The sequence below is a fragment of the Lagopus leucura genome, unplaced genomic scaffold (assembly GCF_019238085.1).
Source record: "Lagopus leucura isolate 7727_CA_CO unplaced genomic scaffold, USGS_WTPT01 Super-Scaffold_100004, whole genome shotgun sequence".
NCBI classification, from domain to species: domain Eukaryota; kingdom Metazoa; phylum Chordata; class Aves; order Galliformes; family Phasianidae; genus Lagopus; species Lagopus leucura.
In genome coordinates, this window is record NW_024962264.1 from 33,857,882 (window position 1) to 33,874,118 (window position 16,237).

At 39.4% G+C, this 16,237-nt stretch overlaps 1 protein-coding gene across 7 annotated transcripts in view; it reads left to right on the forward strand.

Moving 5' to 3' along the window:
• TNIP3 (TNFAIP3 interacting protein 3) overlaps positions 1-14,579 on the forward strand; it is a 66,083-nt gene extending 51,504 nt beyond the window's left edge. For all 7 annotated transcript variants that reach the window (XM_042871610.1, XM_042871615.1, XM_042871609.1 and 4 more), the window contains 5 exons: positions 394-519; positions 1,808-1,861; positions 3,061-3,219; positions 6,548-6,608; positions 13,736-14,579. In XM_042871610.1, coding sequence (XP_042727544.1) covers positions 394-519; positions 1,808-1,861; positions 3,061-3,219; positions 6,548-6,608; positions 13,736-13,767 — 432 coding nt within the window. In that variant the 3' untranslated portion in view covers positions 13,768-14,579. The remainder of the gene's footprint in view (positions 1-393; positions 520-1,807; positions 1,862-3,060; positions 3,220-6,547; positions 6,609-13,735) is intronic.
• The last annotated feature ends 1,658 nt before the right edge of the window (positions 14,580-16,237 follow it).

Genomic DNA, 16,237 nt, shown 5'->3' on the forward strand with positions numbered 1-16,237 from the left:
TTGTAATTGAAAAGAAGATTGACGGAAAAAAGGGATTTTTTTTTTTTTTTTTAAACTACTGTTTATTCCCTAAAAATATCCATGTCTTTAATCATTGCAATCCTATTTATAGTCTTTAAAATGGATATTCCCCAGTAATTACATGTGTCTATGAACAATGAAGCTGTGGACTGTTTCAGTTGGTATGTGCCACTGGAGACTCTTCATTTGCTATTTTTAATTTAAAAAAAAAGATGGGGGAAAGTATTTTGGTTGCAGGATTGTAAGGATCCTTTTCGGATGCAACCCTCTGGTTGACAAGTGTTTAAAAAGCAACCACACACACAAAAAAAGTGGATTAAAATTTCTGTGTGGCTCTGCTGAAATTCACAGACTTGGTCATAATGATTGCAGGTACAAATATATGAAGAGGACTTCAGAAAGGAGAGATCTGACAGAGAAAGACTTAATGAGGAGAAAGAAGCATTGCAGAAGGCTAATGAGAGATTACAGACTCAACTGAATAAACTAAACTCACAGGTATGAGTCAAAAGAAAGATGCTCTTGCCAACACATGCGTATTTTATTTTTATTTTCTCACTCTCCACACAACCCAAGGCTTTCTGGCTCCTATTAATTGACATTGAATTTTATGTGAGGTCACCACCTGGGATGAAATCATTCTGAAGTAATGAGTTAAGAAGATGAGAAATGATTAGAGACAACTTCCAAATTAAGCAGATGAGGGGAGTGTTTACTGCAAAAAATCCTCAAACGTATCTTAAAATGGAGAGGAAAATCGAAAACAAATCCAGAGGGCTCCTGATTGTTTTTCTGGCACTTGATATTAGAGTCATGACATTGAGCAGCTTTTGAAATGAGAAATGTCTGTAAAGTGTCCTGACCTCTGTCTTGGAATTACGGAGTAATATTAATATCACTGAGGAAAAAAAATAAATGTCTCCATGCAAATTAGCTGAGCAGCCTCTAGAATAATTTGTTATTGCAACATCCTTTTTATCTCTTCGGAGTAGTGTCAGTATTCTGTTCACAGACATTCAGGAAGCCAAGGCGAAGTCATGGCATGTAAAACTTTAAGCTTTCTCAACCCCATTTAAAAATGATGAAATGCTGAGGTTTCCTCTCTCAACAAAATTGTGCAATAGCTTAAAAGAACGGCTGATTACCAAAATGTTCTGTGATGATTTTTTTGTCTGCCCCAACTTTGTTGTGAAACAGAAACTGCAACATTGCCTTGTTCTCAGCCCAGGCATGAGCCAGCATTAGTATTAGGGCCTCTGGCTAGTGAATGCTTTTATAGGTGCTTCAAAGCACTTCATGCAAGTGTGGAAAAAAAAAAAAAAAAGAAATCCTCCTAGGCATGCAAAAAGACCTAGGACAAAGCTGTTAGTATTGCATGCAAACACATTTTAATTACATTTCTCCCACTCCAGCCTACTCCTGGATGGTTTGATAAAGTAATTATTATTATTATTTTTGGTAGAACACACTCAGACACATTCTTCCTATGTATTTTTGCTTTGTCTGGAGACCATAAATACATAACTTGCATGGCCCCAGCTGGTCAGTGGATGCTGTGAAAATAGGGAACTACAAACAGTGCTGCATGGGCTCTTCCACCCTCCCCAGCTCTCTGAGCAAGAAGTGTTTCCACAGTGCACACGTGAACATACTCTATGGGTGGTGCATGTGCTTGCATGGTGTTTGTGTAAAACTTGGTTGTTGCTGCATTGCAATGACAGGAACAACTTTGGATGTGGCTTTTAGAGAGTTGGTTTATTAGGGTGAATATTTCATTTCTTCACAGATGAAGACCTGTCTGAAAGGAAAGGAACCACAAGAAAGGCAGTTACAGCAGCAGGTACTCTCTCTTTTCCTGTTCCTTATTGCTGGATGTAACTGAAATGCTGGCCCTTGGGCTCACTGAGGAGTATCTCCATTTCTTAAGAGCCTAGCCTCTCCCTTTGCTTGCCAGCCACAACAGCTAGTGGCATTGCACATGGCAAGACAGCCTGAAGGGTTCAGGTTCTTTACACTGGGAGAACAAGTGCACTCCTTCCTTCTTCCTCTCTCCCCCTGCCAGAAGGTCAGATCTGCTGTAGCTGGGGATTACCTGTGGCTCACTGGTGTGTTCTAGAGGAAACAGAGGCTAGTGGAGGATTACTTGAGGCTTGCCCACATAAAAAGGCTTGGTACCGAGCTTTATACTATCCCCCTCGTGTGATCAGCTGCAGTTGCTTACAAAAATCCATTCCACATGTTATCTGTGGCTATGAGCAGATGAGAGGGACCAGGTAGGGTGTGAAATTTCCAGTGCATCGGCTCCTCCATATTTGCCCTTGCACAACTCTTCCTTTTGCACTTGGCTGAGCCTTGCCTCTTTCCACAGGAAATTTTTGAGGCAGATAGGTAGTGGGAACTTACACTTGGATTCATCTTGTTTGTCTCTTTCTGCCGTGGGATATGATTAAACAGAGCTTGTGAAGGACTTTAAATATGGGAACAGTCATACAGTCATGCAGCATATTTATTAGTTTATTTTCTGAAGTCAAAATATTTAGTTCTGACTCATCTGTCATTCCTCCTTGTTCTGTCCCTTGGCGAATTCCTATTGATTCTACTGACACGCAGCCTGAGATAAGACTCAACCAAATCTCAATACCACAGACTTCAGTTCATTATCAAAGGACCAGAAGTTGATTTTTTTCTCATTGCATGAGTACCTGTCTGTGTAGGTTTACTTCAAGCTATTGAAAGCTATGGCATGAGATGAAAAACTCTTGAAGACAGAAGACACCCAGAAATGTGCTTGCCATATATAGGAGAAAAATTCTAATATAAAAAGTGTCAAAACGTGTCATGGCAAAGATCAAATTTCTTCATTTATTTTTTTAATCATGAACAGACTTGAGAGAATAAACTGAACATTGTGACACACACTGAGAGAGGTTTTTTTCTTTCCTGTTCCTTTTCACCAAGGCATTTGGAATGTGGATATTCTACTGTTTGTCGTATGCTGTTAGTAATGCATTTCTTCTTGTTTTGTTTATTTTTTGACAGACAAAAGATATTCCAGTACAGTCCAAGAGGCTCACCTACCCACCTCCGCTATTTCTCTCCCCGTGTGTTAATTATGGGAGTTGTGGGTTGCTTCTTCACTATCAAGATCCTCGAGTCCACCGAGTGTCTCGCAGAGCACAAGAACAGCAGCAGCACTCGGTAAGGTTCCCACCTTCTCCAGTTTCACAAAGGCGCTGATTTTCTCACAGCATGGTGACCATGGAAGAATTAACACAGTGCTGCCATACTGCTATCCTCACCAGTATCCAAATTTGTTGGTTTTCCATTTGTTTTTGGCACCAGATCAAGATTTCATGCAGGTTTTAGAATTACCTCAAGATTCTGAAGAGCCTTTCTGAGTTCTGCACAGTCTCTCTTCCATAATTGTCTTTCTCAACATGCTGGTTTCCTTTTATGAGCATGTTCTGTTCTTCCTTATTGTTCCAGCATCTTTGGTACTAAATTGCACAGATTGCTGCCATGTCTCATTTGAAGCATAGCCAACTGAAATCTGTGTGTAGAGGAAAAAAATTACAGCAATTTAAGCCTGTAAATAATTATATACCTTAAGTATATATCCTTGTAAATTTTAAAATAATTTTAGCAAATACTAATTATTTTTAAATTGCTGAGAAGAAAAAGGGGACTATTATCCATTTGATTTCAGTCATAATGGTGGTCATCCTATAATTAAAAAAAAAAATAAGGTTGTCTGATTAAGCTCTTGCTGGTTTCTCAGATTAATTTACATCCATGTAAATTCAGAGCCTTTTCTAGCTGGATCCCAGTTCTGGGCATTCAGAATAAATCATAGTGACAACAATAAGTATTTAGCTGCAGCCAATATTATTTTGTTCTCTTCTGTCTAGTCTGCCTAAGAAAGCTTGTTGGCTAATGGCTTATTTCCATGTCCTACCCTGAGTATTTCTTTCTTTGGCCTTGTCACTGGAAAATAACTTCTGTGCTTCACTTACGATTTCTGCATTCGTGGATAATACAGCTGTCCTACCTCCAGGCAATACTCCTGTAGACAGATGCACAGTCACACATTCCCCGTCCCCATTCCCACACGCTGACAAGCCAGCTGTAGGATTCACAGAGCTGCTGTTAAACTGTAAGGGTGAAATTCCAGATGTTATCTCTTGTACCAAGTAGTACCTTCCTTCTGGTCCTCTGATGTAAAGTAGGATTATGTGAGGAATGAGGTTCTACTAGAGTTGAGCCACTCTGACCATGAATGCTCTAGGAATGCAGTTTTCCCAAGCAAGCCTGTGTACTGGGAGAAGAGGGGGGAAAAAAAAGAAGTATAAGTGGGAGTTACATTTGTATGTAGATAACACAGCAGGAAATTGGCCCTTTTCCTGTAATCCTCAGCATGAAGTGAAATCTTTTTCTTTAGGCCAGATTATGTCAGGTGGACTTGTCTATTTCAATGAAAATACTGCTTCAAAGACTGATATTTTTGAAGTGCTCTGGGTTATCTAAAAAGAAGGCTGTACCCCTTCAAAACCAGTGAAGATCCATTTAAACATGGTGAATGTCATTTTAGATATACAGTATCTGTTTCTGCCTATAAAGCTATCGCCTACTAAAGATGTTCATTTATTTGAGAAATTCAAGCTTAGTTCTTGCAAAATACATATAAGGCTGCAGAAACAAGCAGAAGGCTGTGGTCAAACCTCATTTCCATACTTCAGGAGTGTGCTCATCTACCTGCTTATCAGAATTTGAAGCATTGGGGAATGTTTTTCACTTCAATTTGGACACTGTCCCAGATTATTTTGGCTCTTCTCCCTGAACTTTCATCATCTGGATTTCTAATTCTGTAAAGGATCACTGGGCTTACAGTTTAACCGTTCCTGCCGGAACACTGGGGTCACTTTGACTGGTCACTTTGTAACTCCTAGTTTCATTCTGAGCTTTCTTTGAAATTCTCTGCCTGTGTGAGTGCAGCGTTACTGCTCTGAGCTTTTGATAGCTCCCTGAGCAATTTGTTAGCAATGAGGAAAGGTGTTAGAATTTAATGGGTGTCCTGAGTTAACGTATGTAACCCTGTGTGTTTAGTCTGTGCTTTTGCTTTTTCAGTCTTTTTATATCTTGTGCCTTTTTGTTCATTTTACTTGTCAATAGAAAAAATCTGTTTAGTCTAACATGAAATACATCTCTTTTCTCTGAAATGCATTCCACTCTGCATTGTGTACGCGTGAAAGAAAACAGTAAATCAGAGAACAAAAAAGGGAGTAGAAATTCAGAAGAGCAATGCAGATAAATACATTTTGAACCATTAGAGGGGAAAACTAACGGTGCGTAAAGTAAAGCACAGTCTTGCATTGTATCAAAGCCTGTTTGTTTGTCCTCAAACACAGAATTAGTTAATTCCTGTGAACGATGTTCTTCAAGTGAAAATAGGATACTTCCTTTTCCCTGGCAACATATGATAATGATCACTGCTATGTGACTGAATGAAAGCACATATAGAAGCTGAATCTCTTTTCTGTATCTGCAGCTTCATCTTGCCATCTTAATTGAGGCAAAACTTCTTGAGACATTAATGGCATTTCTGTCTACAAGTTGAAGTCTGTAAGAGTCTCCTTGGACTACTCAGGGTTTTGTTAGAGTAATTTCTGCAAAACAGCAATTATTTAACTAATTTGAAGCCTGGAAGTAATTTGATGAGCTTGAATGCAGTGCTCAAATCACACTGCTGGTTTAACAGAGCTTCAGATAAACAGCCTGGTCCCTGGATTGTTTTCTCTACTCGTAACACTCACTTACCACAGTGCACAATATAAACTACGACACAATTTTGCTTTCTTCATTACTGTTCCTTACCATGAAGAATTTCCATGTACTATGCTTGTAGGCACACAACCTTCTCAATAGTGCTTCTTATAAGAAAGATGGGGAATCTTCTCATTCCATGGTATTTTCAATAGATTATCAAACAACAGCTAATGTGATTGCAACAGAAATGCTAATTTGTGGGAAAGGGAAAAGGGAGAGAACTTTATTCAAAAGGATTTTCCTATTGTGCAAAGCAGTGTGTTACCTGTACTGAAAGTAGAACAGGTTCACCTGTCATGTCACAGTGCACACCAGGCTTCTCTGGCTTGCTAAGTATAGAGGATGGAGCCAGTCATATCTTCTGATATGTTTTATTCCTTTATTCCTAGCTGCAGTGTACTATAAAGCCCATTTAAAATTGAACTAGCTTCTGTTAATGTTTTTTGATTTGAAGGATCTAGAAAGGTTTACAACAATGTTTCTAATTGGTGCAGCAACTAAACCATGCATCACAAAGATGGAAGCAAGCAGAAAGTCTCAACTGGTAGAAAATCAAGCTAGATATAAGATTTTTGTAAGCTACTTCTGTATGACTAATAAAAAGCTTCACAGCACAATTATGTTTTTAACATGCCACTATTCTCTTGTTTGAAGTGTCTGTGAAGTCCATATTGCTGTAATAATGTTTTATTGTTCTGTGCAGCCAGACTATCAGTGGTATGTTCCTGACCAGTTTCCTCCAGATGTTCAGCACAAGGCAAAGGGTAAGACAACAGCTGTACTATTTTTTTAAAATGGGGGCTTTCGAGGGATATATAGTAAACTTTCCTATTTATCTGTTGAGTGCTTACATGACAGCTTTGCTTCAGCAAGATGAGATTGGTGTATGTGCAACACAGGTGATGTTTCTAATGTAATATCATCTATGTCACAGCTTTCGACTTTGTTGCAATCGGTAAAATATCTCTGTTACACATTATGGGATCATGGATTTGCCTCATTAAATGCCTGTGAAGTCCTAAAGAGTAGATATCCTCAGAATTGTCTTTGAGGTTCTGCTGCTTCAGCTAAAACTAAATTCAATGATGAGCCAAACTTGGGAGCCAAGATGGGGCAGGTTTTAGGAGTCCTTGATAACAAAGTGCAGGATTTAGAACATTATTTCACTTTAAAGTGAAAATGCCTGTTCTTGATCAGTTCTGGTAGTTTAGTGTGCTGGGTCTAAAAATAAAACTATTTAAACAGACCAAATTAATTGCTTGCTGAAGTGTTGATGTAAGCTATCTGTTGGAAACCAGGAGGATCATTTAATATTTGTAGCTGCATTTGAAGTCATGCAAAGTTCCTTGGAATTTTGAAGTGCTTGGCAGCCTCTTAAAAGACCGCCAGGGAGCACGAAGAAAGGACTTTGTTCTGGGTGCAAATCCAGAATTTCCCCAGTCCACTGCTTCTCTCTCTTAAGTTTCATGTTTTTCTCTGTTCTCATGTCTAAATGGTCCTTTTATATCAATACTGTCTCAAACAAATGATGCATCATCCAGTGCAGCACTAGGGGAGTGACCAGGTTAGCTGGTGTACACTGCCGGAGTATGTACACTCCATCTGAGCACCATTTCCTGGGGTGAGTGGGTTCCATATGGACTGGGAGGGAGTCACCAGCAAAAACTGCATAGTAACATCTGGAAGAAGATGGCTGCAGAGTAACTCTTCTGTTGTTTATAGTCCCCCACATTTGTACAGAAGAGAGGGTGCGGTGGGAACATAGCTTGCCAAAACAGAGGACAAGCTTCCCATAATTACGTGGCAACTGCTTGGAGGGTTCTGATGTGGTTGCAGGGAAAGTAGTGCTGTGACTGCAAGAGAGGACAGGAGATTAATTTTGTAGTTCCTCCCACTTAAACTCAGAGTGATTTATTGCACCAGAGAATACTGAGAGGATGTTTATACCAGTGTATGAAACGTCCGGCCACCAACTGCAGCTGTGGTCCAGGGCAGTACACTTAGGGGATCTGAAGAAAAGCAAATTATTTTTCACTGTTTGATTATAATGACTTCTGCCTCCTTGAAAATCTTTTTTAAACCCCATGTTCTGTCTTTCTTTAACTGTTCCTTGTCCAGAACATCCAAATGCCACCTCCTCAGTGAAACAGTGAATAGGAAACTCACAGACTTTTCCCTTTCTTTTTTTAGTGTCCATAATGAAGAATTCTCAGCTAGTACCATCATGGTGCTATGTAGGGTACGTCTGTAGTGTATCTTCAGGGCTCTTTTTATCTTTGCTAATAAAACAGTGTTTTATTAGCCATTGGTCACAGGGAAGTCCAATGTCTACTATCAATTAAAATGCACTAGCCTGGATTTATATGTTATATATAGTCACTTAAATTAAATCTGTGTTTAAGCCATTTGTTTTAAGAAATGTTTCAAATTTAGAATCTCCAAGAATATATGATGAAAGTGTTCTTAATGTTTTCCAATTTCTTTGTTCTCTTTTTGACTACTTCTAATTGCAATTCTGAGTTTAAATGAGTTAGTATGTGTGGCAGCATTCCTGAGTCTCATTTCTCAGCTTTCATTTCCTCATTAGGTGATAAACTGACCAATAAATCTCATCTCTTCTGAGCTAGTGCTTCATTATAGAAAAACCGAACACCAGTGCAGCAACTCTGAGCATGAGGCAGTTGCCTTTAGAAATGCTGTTTTGGTAGATTGATGTTTCTAGGGCAAACCTTTAGGTTTTCCCTATCTGAACATAGTTTCCTTCAATACTGGTTTTTTTTCTTTGAGAAATAATTACTAAGTATGTGTCACAGATTGTGGCATTAGAACTGAAGACAAATGAGGTGAATCAGAAGACAGATCTTTTCAATGACATGCTGTAAAAAAAAACTCCAACCCAGTTTTAAACACCTCTCAAATCTGAGAGTCTCTGCGCTGGCAGTAACTAGCTCTATGATACAGAATAGATAGAGGTGCTCCTATCTGTGCACCATTTATGGATTTAATCTGGGTGAAAAGAAGGGTCTGTAGGCTTTGCAGTAAGATGAAGTTACTGTACAGTGAGAGTGGGTGCTGCAGCTTGGAGACTAGTTCTCAGCTTTGAAATGACAGCAATGTGACCTTGAACACAGAGTTCAAAGCCTAATGCAACAGTGTTCTCAAGTGTCTTGCACCTGCCTTTGTTTGTGTAGAGCATGGGAATTTGAAGGCTGGCGTGTGTGCAAGCAGGTATGAGTGTCTGGATGTGACCAAGCACAACTAGTAATCTTGGTATACATTTATGAGTACTTAAAATTTTGATCTCCCTATGTGTCTGAATAGGTAAAACAAAAGCTATTGACTGTTATAGACATGATGTTGTCCAGGACTAGCTACTGAGAATAATATGTGGCCTCTCTATATTTTTGATTCAGTAATCAGGATTTAAATTACTTAATCCATTTTTATTCACAGATGCCCACGGCTATTTTTGAAATGCTTTCTTTAATAAAAGTTAATGCTTCCCCAAGGAAAATGACAGTCAATCTCAAAGGACAAAGCAATGAATGTTTCAAACTATAGTGATTGTAGCCATAAAGAGCTCTTAAAGTAGCAAGAGACAATATATGTGCATCTCCTGGCTGAGGAAATGAATCAGGGGAAATGGAAGACTTTAAAGAAAAACAACTAAAATCTAGAACTCCCAGATAAGAAAGGGAGGGTGGAAAAACCTCAAGACCTCAGGAATTTAAGGGCAGAAATCGATATGGGATAGGAAGAGGAAGCCCAGGTGAAGCAAGCTGCAATTGAACTGCGTTTGCTATGTTGAAATGAGAGAAATGAGATACCCTATAGTAAAATCAGAAAGAGGAGAAAGAACTTCTTGGGATAAATTGTCCTGCAAAAAAGAGTAAGAAAGAGTCCTGGCTAGTAATACTTGTAGTGGTCTACCAAAAACAAACAAACAAACAAAAAAGCCCAAAGACACTGCCAAACAAAGGTAGAGGAAGAGGTGGTTTATTTTAGCTTTGGTGTCTCTAAAAGCTGTCTGCTTAGTGGATCAGAAATAGTTGCATTAGGGTGCAAATCTGTCCTGAAATGAATTTACCTTTTCTGCAAGTATTTGTGATAGAGGCATCTGTGCTGTTGTAAGCTGACATTTTTTTTCTTTAGACTACTTTGTATTGACTACTAAACTTGCTTCATATAAATAAATTTCTGGCAATAGGGCATTTAGTTAAATATTATCAAAGTACCATTCAGGCCTTTGAGACCTTAGAAACAGTTTCAATGGGCCTCATATATTAAGAAAGATGGTACTGCTATTGGTAATCATAGGAGCTTGGAGACTCTTTGACCTGTGAGGGGTTGTGTGGAACAGTGAAGATTTACTTACCACATAAAATGTAACTTCCAGAAAGGTTGGGATCCAAGCCGAATCCAGAAATATTCAACAGACATTTGCAAAGAGGAGCATGTGGACTGTATCCGAACTTATGGATCTGATTTCCTTACTTTTTCTTCCTACTAGTATCCCAGAAGTTTCACATTGCACATGTTGTTGAACAGCTCAAAAAAAGTCAGATGACTCATATCAGAGCACAGCTTGTCTGTAAGAACAAAGATGTCTTCTCCTTCTCTTCCCAAACATGAAACACTCCATCTGAAGGCAGGCTGCATGGGGAATTAGGCAGGAGCACTCTGTGCCTTGCCATGCCCCATAGATGGGTGGTAGTAGAGACTAGGCTATTAAGTAATGGGCATTCATGGTTTGCAGGGCAGGGTTAGGACAAATCACTTGGCTTCCAAAAATGTGAGGCTATTTGCTTGAGGGTCACAATAAAGAGAGAAGGGCAGTGTGTAATGATAAATGGTAGGAGGTGGGTAGAGGTTAAGAAAGAGGCTAAGGAAGAAGAGAGATGACTCATTGCATGAGCAATGGGTTTCTGAGAAGTTAACTTCTCCTGTCTGCCTCTGGGATGATCCCATCCCCAGTTCTTCACTCTTTGGAAATCCTGCTCTTACAGCGTGCTTAAATCCTTCCAGCTCAGCCTTGTTCTGCCAGCTGTGCTGCTTTCAGAGGGACATTAGCTCCTAAATATCTGTGCTTTGTCACTCAGAATTGTTGGAACAAGTTTCCCCTTTTTTTTCCCTCCTTTCTAGGGAGCAAGGCAGAAAGAATTCCAGCAAGTGCATTTAATGTCACTTTTTTTGGCAAATAGTGTTGACTTCCTTCCTTATCCAACTGCGTAACATTGAAAAGGCAGTTTAGGGGGGAAAAAAAAAAAAAAAAAAAAAGACTAATATTTGGACATTTTCCCCGAACTCAGTTTTTAATGGAAAATTGTCTGGAAAAGAGGTTTATAGCACAAAGCCTACTCTGAGCAATGCCGCAACTGCTGGCACATACTGATTTCTTCACATCCAAAGTTAATCTTACTGTATTTGTTTTCTTGGCAGAAAGAGTCTCAATACATGTTTGAGAACCCCAATTGCCCCCGTTTGATACAACTACTGGATTTCTTTCACCTAAACTGTACATTTTAGTTTTGGATCCAGTTATGCTGGGCACAGGCAGCTCTTAGCGAGGCAACTGGCATTCCTTGGAAAGCAGAAACCAACCTGTGAAGCCCTAGGGATGCCCAAAAGAATACATGTAGCAGCTTGATATGTCCACTTACTTTCATTATAATATCATCTCCTGTTCCCCTCTGCACTGCGCTGCTTTCCAGATTTTGGTCTCAAGGGTACCTACTTTGCGGCTAATGTTGTTATAATTACAGCTAATTGGAAGAAGAGGGGGGAAGTGTGGGGTTTTCCATTGAAAATAATGGCATCTGCAGGGAGGGGAAAAATGTGAAATGGAAAAATTTATTTGCGGAGATCTTCAATGAAAAACAGAACAAAAGTCAATTAACTGACATCTTAATTTTCCTGGAGAGGGAAAAAAAAAAAAAAAGAAAGAAACACTGTTGGTATTTACCCTGTCTTCAGTGCATACATTTCATTAGAAAAGTCAAGACAGTTATTTAATTAACAGCTTGCCCTCCCTCGGGTGTGTATACATGATTATTTCCAGGATTTTCACTGATACAACTTGAGTTTTGCTGCTGCAATATAAAGAAAAGACCACTCTGTACCCCTCTCAGATTTAACATCAAAAACATGAGAAGTATTTCTTTTTGAAGTCAGTTTGAGATAGAGATCACAGAAAAATTTTTAATTTTCTACAGTACAATCTGAAAGTGTCTAATGTGAAGAGAAACAGTATATATATCTGTATATCTCTGGATATAATTTCATTTCTATTGAACGCCATATTGTGATTTATCTAGATCTTGCTTTGCTTTCAGTGGATGTTGGATATTAAATTTGGTGTGAAGTTTTTGAAATATGGTGCTTGGTAGAAAAGTTGTGTTTCATCCTCCTTGCTGTTGCAGGGGGCTATGTGTATGAAATTACTCCGCTGCTTATCTGTAAGGTTTATTTGCATCTCTGCCCAGAGATACTACCTGACCCTGTTCTGACTGGGGAAGGATTTGTGTTCTCTCTTCATGGAGTCATGTGAGCAGAAAAGAGGATGCTGGAAAAGTAGGACCAGACTGGACATATTGCTCTTGCTGCCGAATCATGGAAGCTTTTGGTCTTCCTCTACACTCATTTCTATGGCAAACTGTTGGTGCCATGCTGTTATGTGACCTTGGGGCTGGGAGCAGAAGAGGCTTTTGTGCAGTGATGGACCAGAGCTGCCTGGAACTCTCAAAATGCAAGTCAGAGGCTCAAGGCCAAAGAGTCAGTGTTTCACATTTTCATCAAATTGTTTTCTTTGGAAAAGGTTTTGCTTCAAAAACATTGTGTGGGAGTACAAGCTGAGGTGTTCCCTATGTGGTAGAAGAGTACAATATTCCACTGGATGGATGAACTGTAAATTATTGATTTATCTTACGTGCACATAATGCACAAATATTTATATTTATATATTTGTATTTCTTTCTGTCTACCTTAAATTTGTACAAAGAACCAATCTGCTAATGGTTGCATTTCCTGGCTTTTCTGAACAAGTAACGTGAATTTTAGCTCTGATAATACCTGAAAGGAAAAATTTAGCCAAAATCAATGATTTGTGTGGTGCTGTGCCTTGTCACAGATGTGGATACTTTGGTTAACTTTCTTTCATCTGCATTTGGATATCATCAACCCCATGTGTTCAGACATGAAAGATGGGGTTACTGCATAGTAGCTGCAGAGCAATTCTCCTAGGCAAATTCAAATCCCTGCTGGAGGTATTTCACTCCTAATATTTCTCTTGTAAGCGAAGTGGTGTAAGCACCAGTGTATGTGCTACTAGCAACAAGTTACAGCATTTCAAGAATCTTTTGAAGCTTCAGGAAGGAAGGACATATTACATTGGCCATAGTACATTTCCTTTCTCTGATCATTTTTTGTTTTCCTAGCTTGAATGAGTTACTGATAAACACATCTGAAGTGCAGACACCTACTTAACAGTTGTATTATTACTGAATTCTTCTCTCTGTTGTACTTTTGTACTTACCTACTCTCTTGGGTGCACCTACTGTTAATGTACACCTAATGAGCACTGCTGAATGTCAGTTGCTCTTTTTAGAGATCTAGAAGGGTTTTATATAGGGAATGGAGGTTAATAGAACCTCCGAATTGCACTGTACCATGATTATTCAGGACTAGATAGAGAATGCTGGTGCACTACAGTATGTCCCCACACTCCTTTGCTTCTTCATGCTCACTATTATTTGTATTGGGTTGATTACTGGCTTGTAAGGATGTGTGATATTGGCTCCAAGGGAAGGGGAGGAGAGAAAACATTGAGATAAATGAATCATTAGCAGATTGGATTTCTCAGTATCAGAATCATGCTATTGATTTACTTTTGCAGATTCATCATCAGAGAAAGGAGCCCATCACTGACAGCCTTTGACCTGAAGATGTGTACACCCAAGACTGCAAGCTAGTCTTGCAATTTCATTATTTGGTTTTGTTCTGTTTTTCTTTTGGTGTTTTTTTTTTTTTTTTTTTTTTTTTTTTGGTCCCAGCTCCTTATCTCTTCAGGCATGTTATTTATGCCTTGTGAAATCCCTGTGAGGACAATAGAAAAGCTGATTGTTCAGGCTAGAGATCCTCACAATCCACTTAAAACTCCACTGGGAAGCGTTAATGCCCTTTGTTCTGAAAATGCTGTTTGTGCTGGCTATTTGTTAAGAAGCCTTGTGATAAAAGATGGAGCTGTTGCTGGGGCTTTGGAAGACAGTTGCATCTGGTTTGAATTCAAGAGTTTCCAGCTCTATAGCGTTGTGATTCTTTCTGTTTAACAATTGTAATTGTTTTTATTTGATTCCTGGGAATGATTTGTTTATGGTACCATCTTGAATTCTGTAGGTTTTCTTGGTTGTGTGTAAAAAAGGAAATGCACTTCACTGTTTTAACATGTTTGTGCAATTGGAATCAGGTGCCATTGATGTTAGGCCAGGCACATGGTGCCTATTCCCATTCTGAGTCCAGGCCAGCCCTCCTTTCAAAACAATAATTCTTTTTCTATTCATACTTATTTGTATCTGTATAGTTTTTGTGTAAGTATTTCATGAGCTTAACTTCACAGTGAAAGCTGATTTATATTTCCAAAGACTTCTTGCAAAGAATCCCACTGCAATGAATCTGAACATTGTCATGTGACTTCCAATCAGAGAATAAAGCCTGGATTTCTAAACAAAATTGTATTACGACTATGAGACTTTTCTAAAACTCCGGTCAATGGCTGTTCATCAAGTACTGCCTCGTAACCCACTTGCCAGACTGCCTCTTCCCTTCAGGCTCTTGGTGAAGGAGGTACCCCAAGCTGCTGGGACCCCATCTAAAGGAATAAGTGGGGACTTAGTGCCAGGAGCCATATGAGATGTCCTGTGTGCTTTCCTGCTAACAAGAAGTAGTTAATATGAGTTGAAATTCTTACTCAAGCAGATTATTGATCTATATGTAGACAGAGAGGAATCAGCTAGAGAAGGTTTGTGTGTCATTTCTGCATTTAGAACAGATATTTTAATTCCCATTAACATACACAGGCATTTAAATAATAACCATATAGGATGAAACATGTTGCGAGTTTGATTTTAGACACACTAGGGAAGAGTCCATGGGAAAGAACTTTTCTATTGTTAAATTTTACTGCAATGCTGCTCTTGCCTATGCTGATTAAAGAAAAGCTTTCCTAACTTACAGTAAAGAACTGGGAAGAGCCTAAGCGAAGCGCCAAGTGAACTGAGCACTGGAGAGAAATTGCTTTTTCACGATCTATTGAAAATTAGAGTTTTAATTGCAAGACTAGCCCCAGAACAAACTCCCTGCCTGTTAGATAAAGAGGAGTTTTTATCGCTGTGTGAATTTGCAGTTGGCTTGCAGACAGTATAGCAGTGGATCGCTTAACTAGCAAACAGTGTAAGAGCGCGACTCCGATTAGCTATTTGGCTAATAAGGGTGAGATCATGGAAAATGCTAATGCAGTGCCTTCGGAAAATCCAATTATAATGTAGCCCGTCTCAATGCAGGCTCCCAGCAGGTGACCAGTGTTGTGGGCAGGGCACCCTGCACTCAAAGGCGCCGTGCCTTCCCCAAACAGACCAGCTTCTGTGTAGCTGCTGTGGGAGGCAACAAACCTCGCTTCATTCATTTCGATGTTTTCCCCAACACACTTCGAAGGTTTGTGCCTTCCATTGGTGGAGCTTAACTCATTATCTTGCAACTTGTGCAGGCATTATCTGGCCCAAGCAGATGATTCAACGCGAGCCATTCACCGTAAGAAAATAGAGCTTGCAGGGCTACCTTTTTCTCAGTTTAGTCACAGGCTTTTAGTGTCTGGCTGGCTTGGGCACAAGGCGATAAACCTTGACTCATGCAGATCCCAATCATGCTAAGTGTGAGGTAGTCTTTGTGTTATATGGTAGAAAATCCACATATTTTTGGATGTGCCTAAAATGTCCATAGAGTTCTTTCCTATTTTCTGGTACAGATGCATGTTCCCCAAATGCAGGCCCAACAATTTGAATTAGTGTTATCAGGTTCAGGTACCCCCAATGGATATGCTTTCTTTAGTGGCCTGGACAAGTTTGGGGAGGTGAGTTATTCTAGTTGAAGATCAACCAAAACTACTCATAGCAAGCAATTGTTCCTTCCTCTAGTTTTGCCAAAACTGGGCACCAGCACCTTTTAAAAAAAATTCTGCCAGTCCCCAATCTCTCTTTCATGTTTTATTTTCCAGACACCTGCCAGATTTTCCATCTGAGCCTTTCAACTGAACTTTCTCCAGTATTTTTGTGTACTGGTGGTGAGCGGATTTTTGCAGTTAAGAGCTCATGTCTTGTATTTGTGAAAGGCCTTTTCTTTTTAC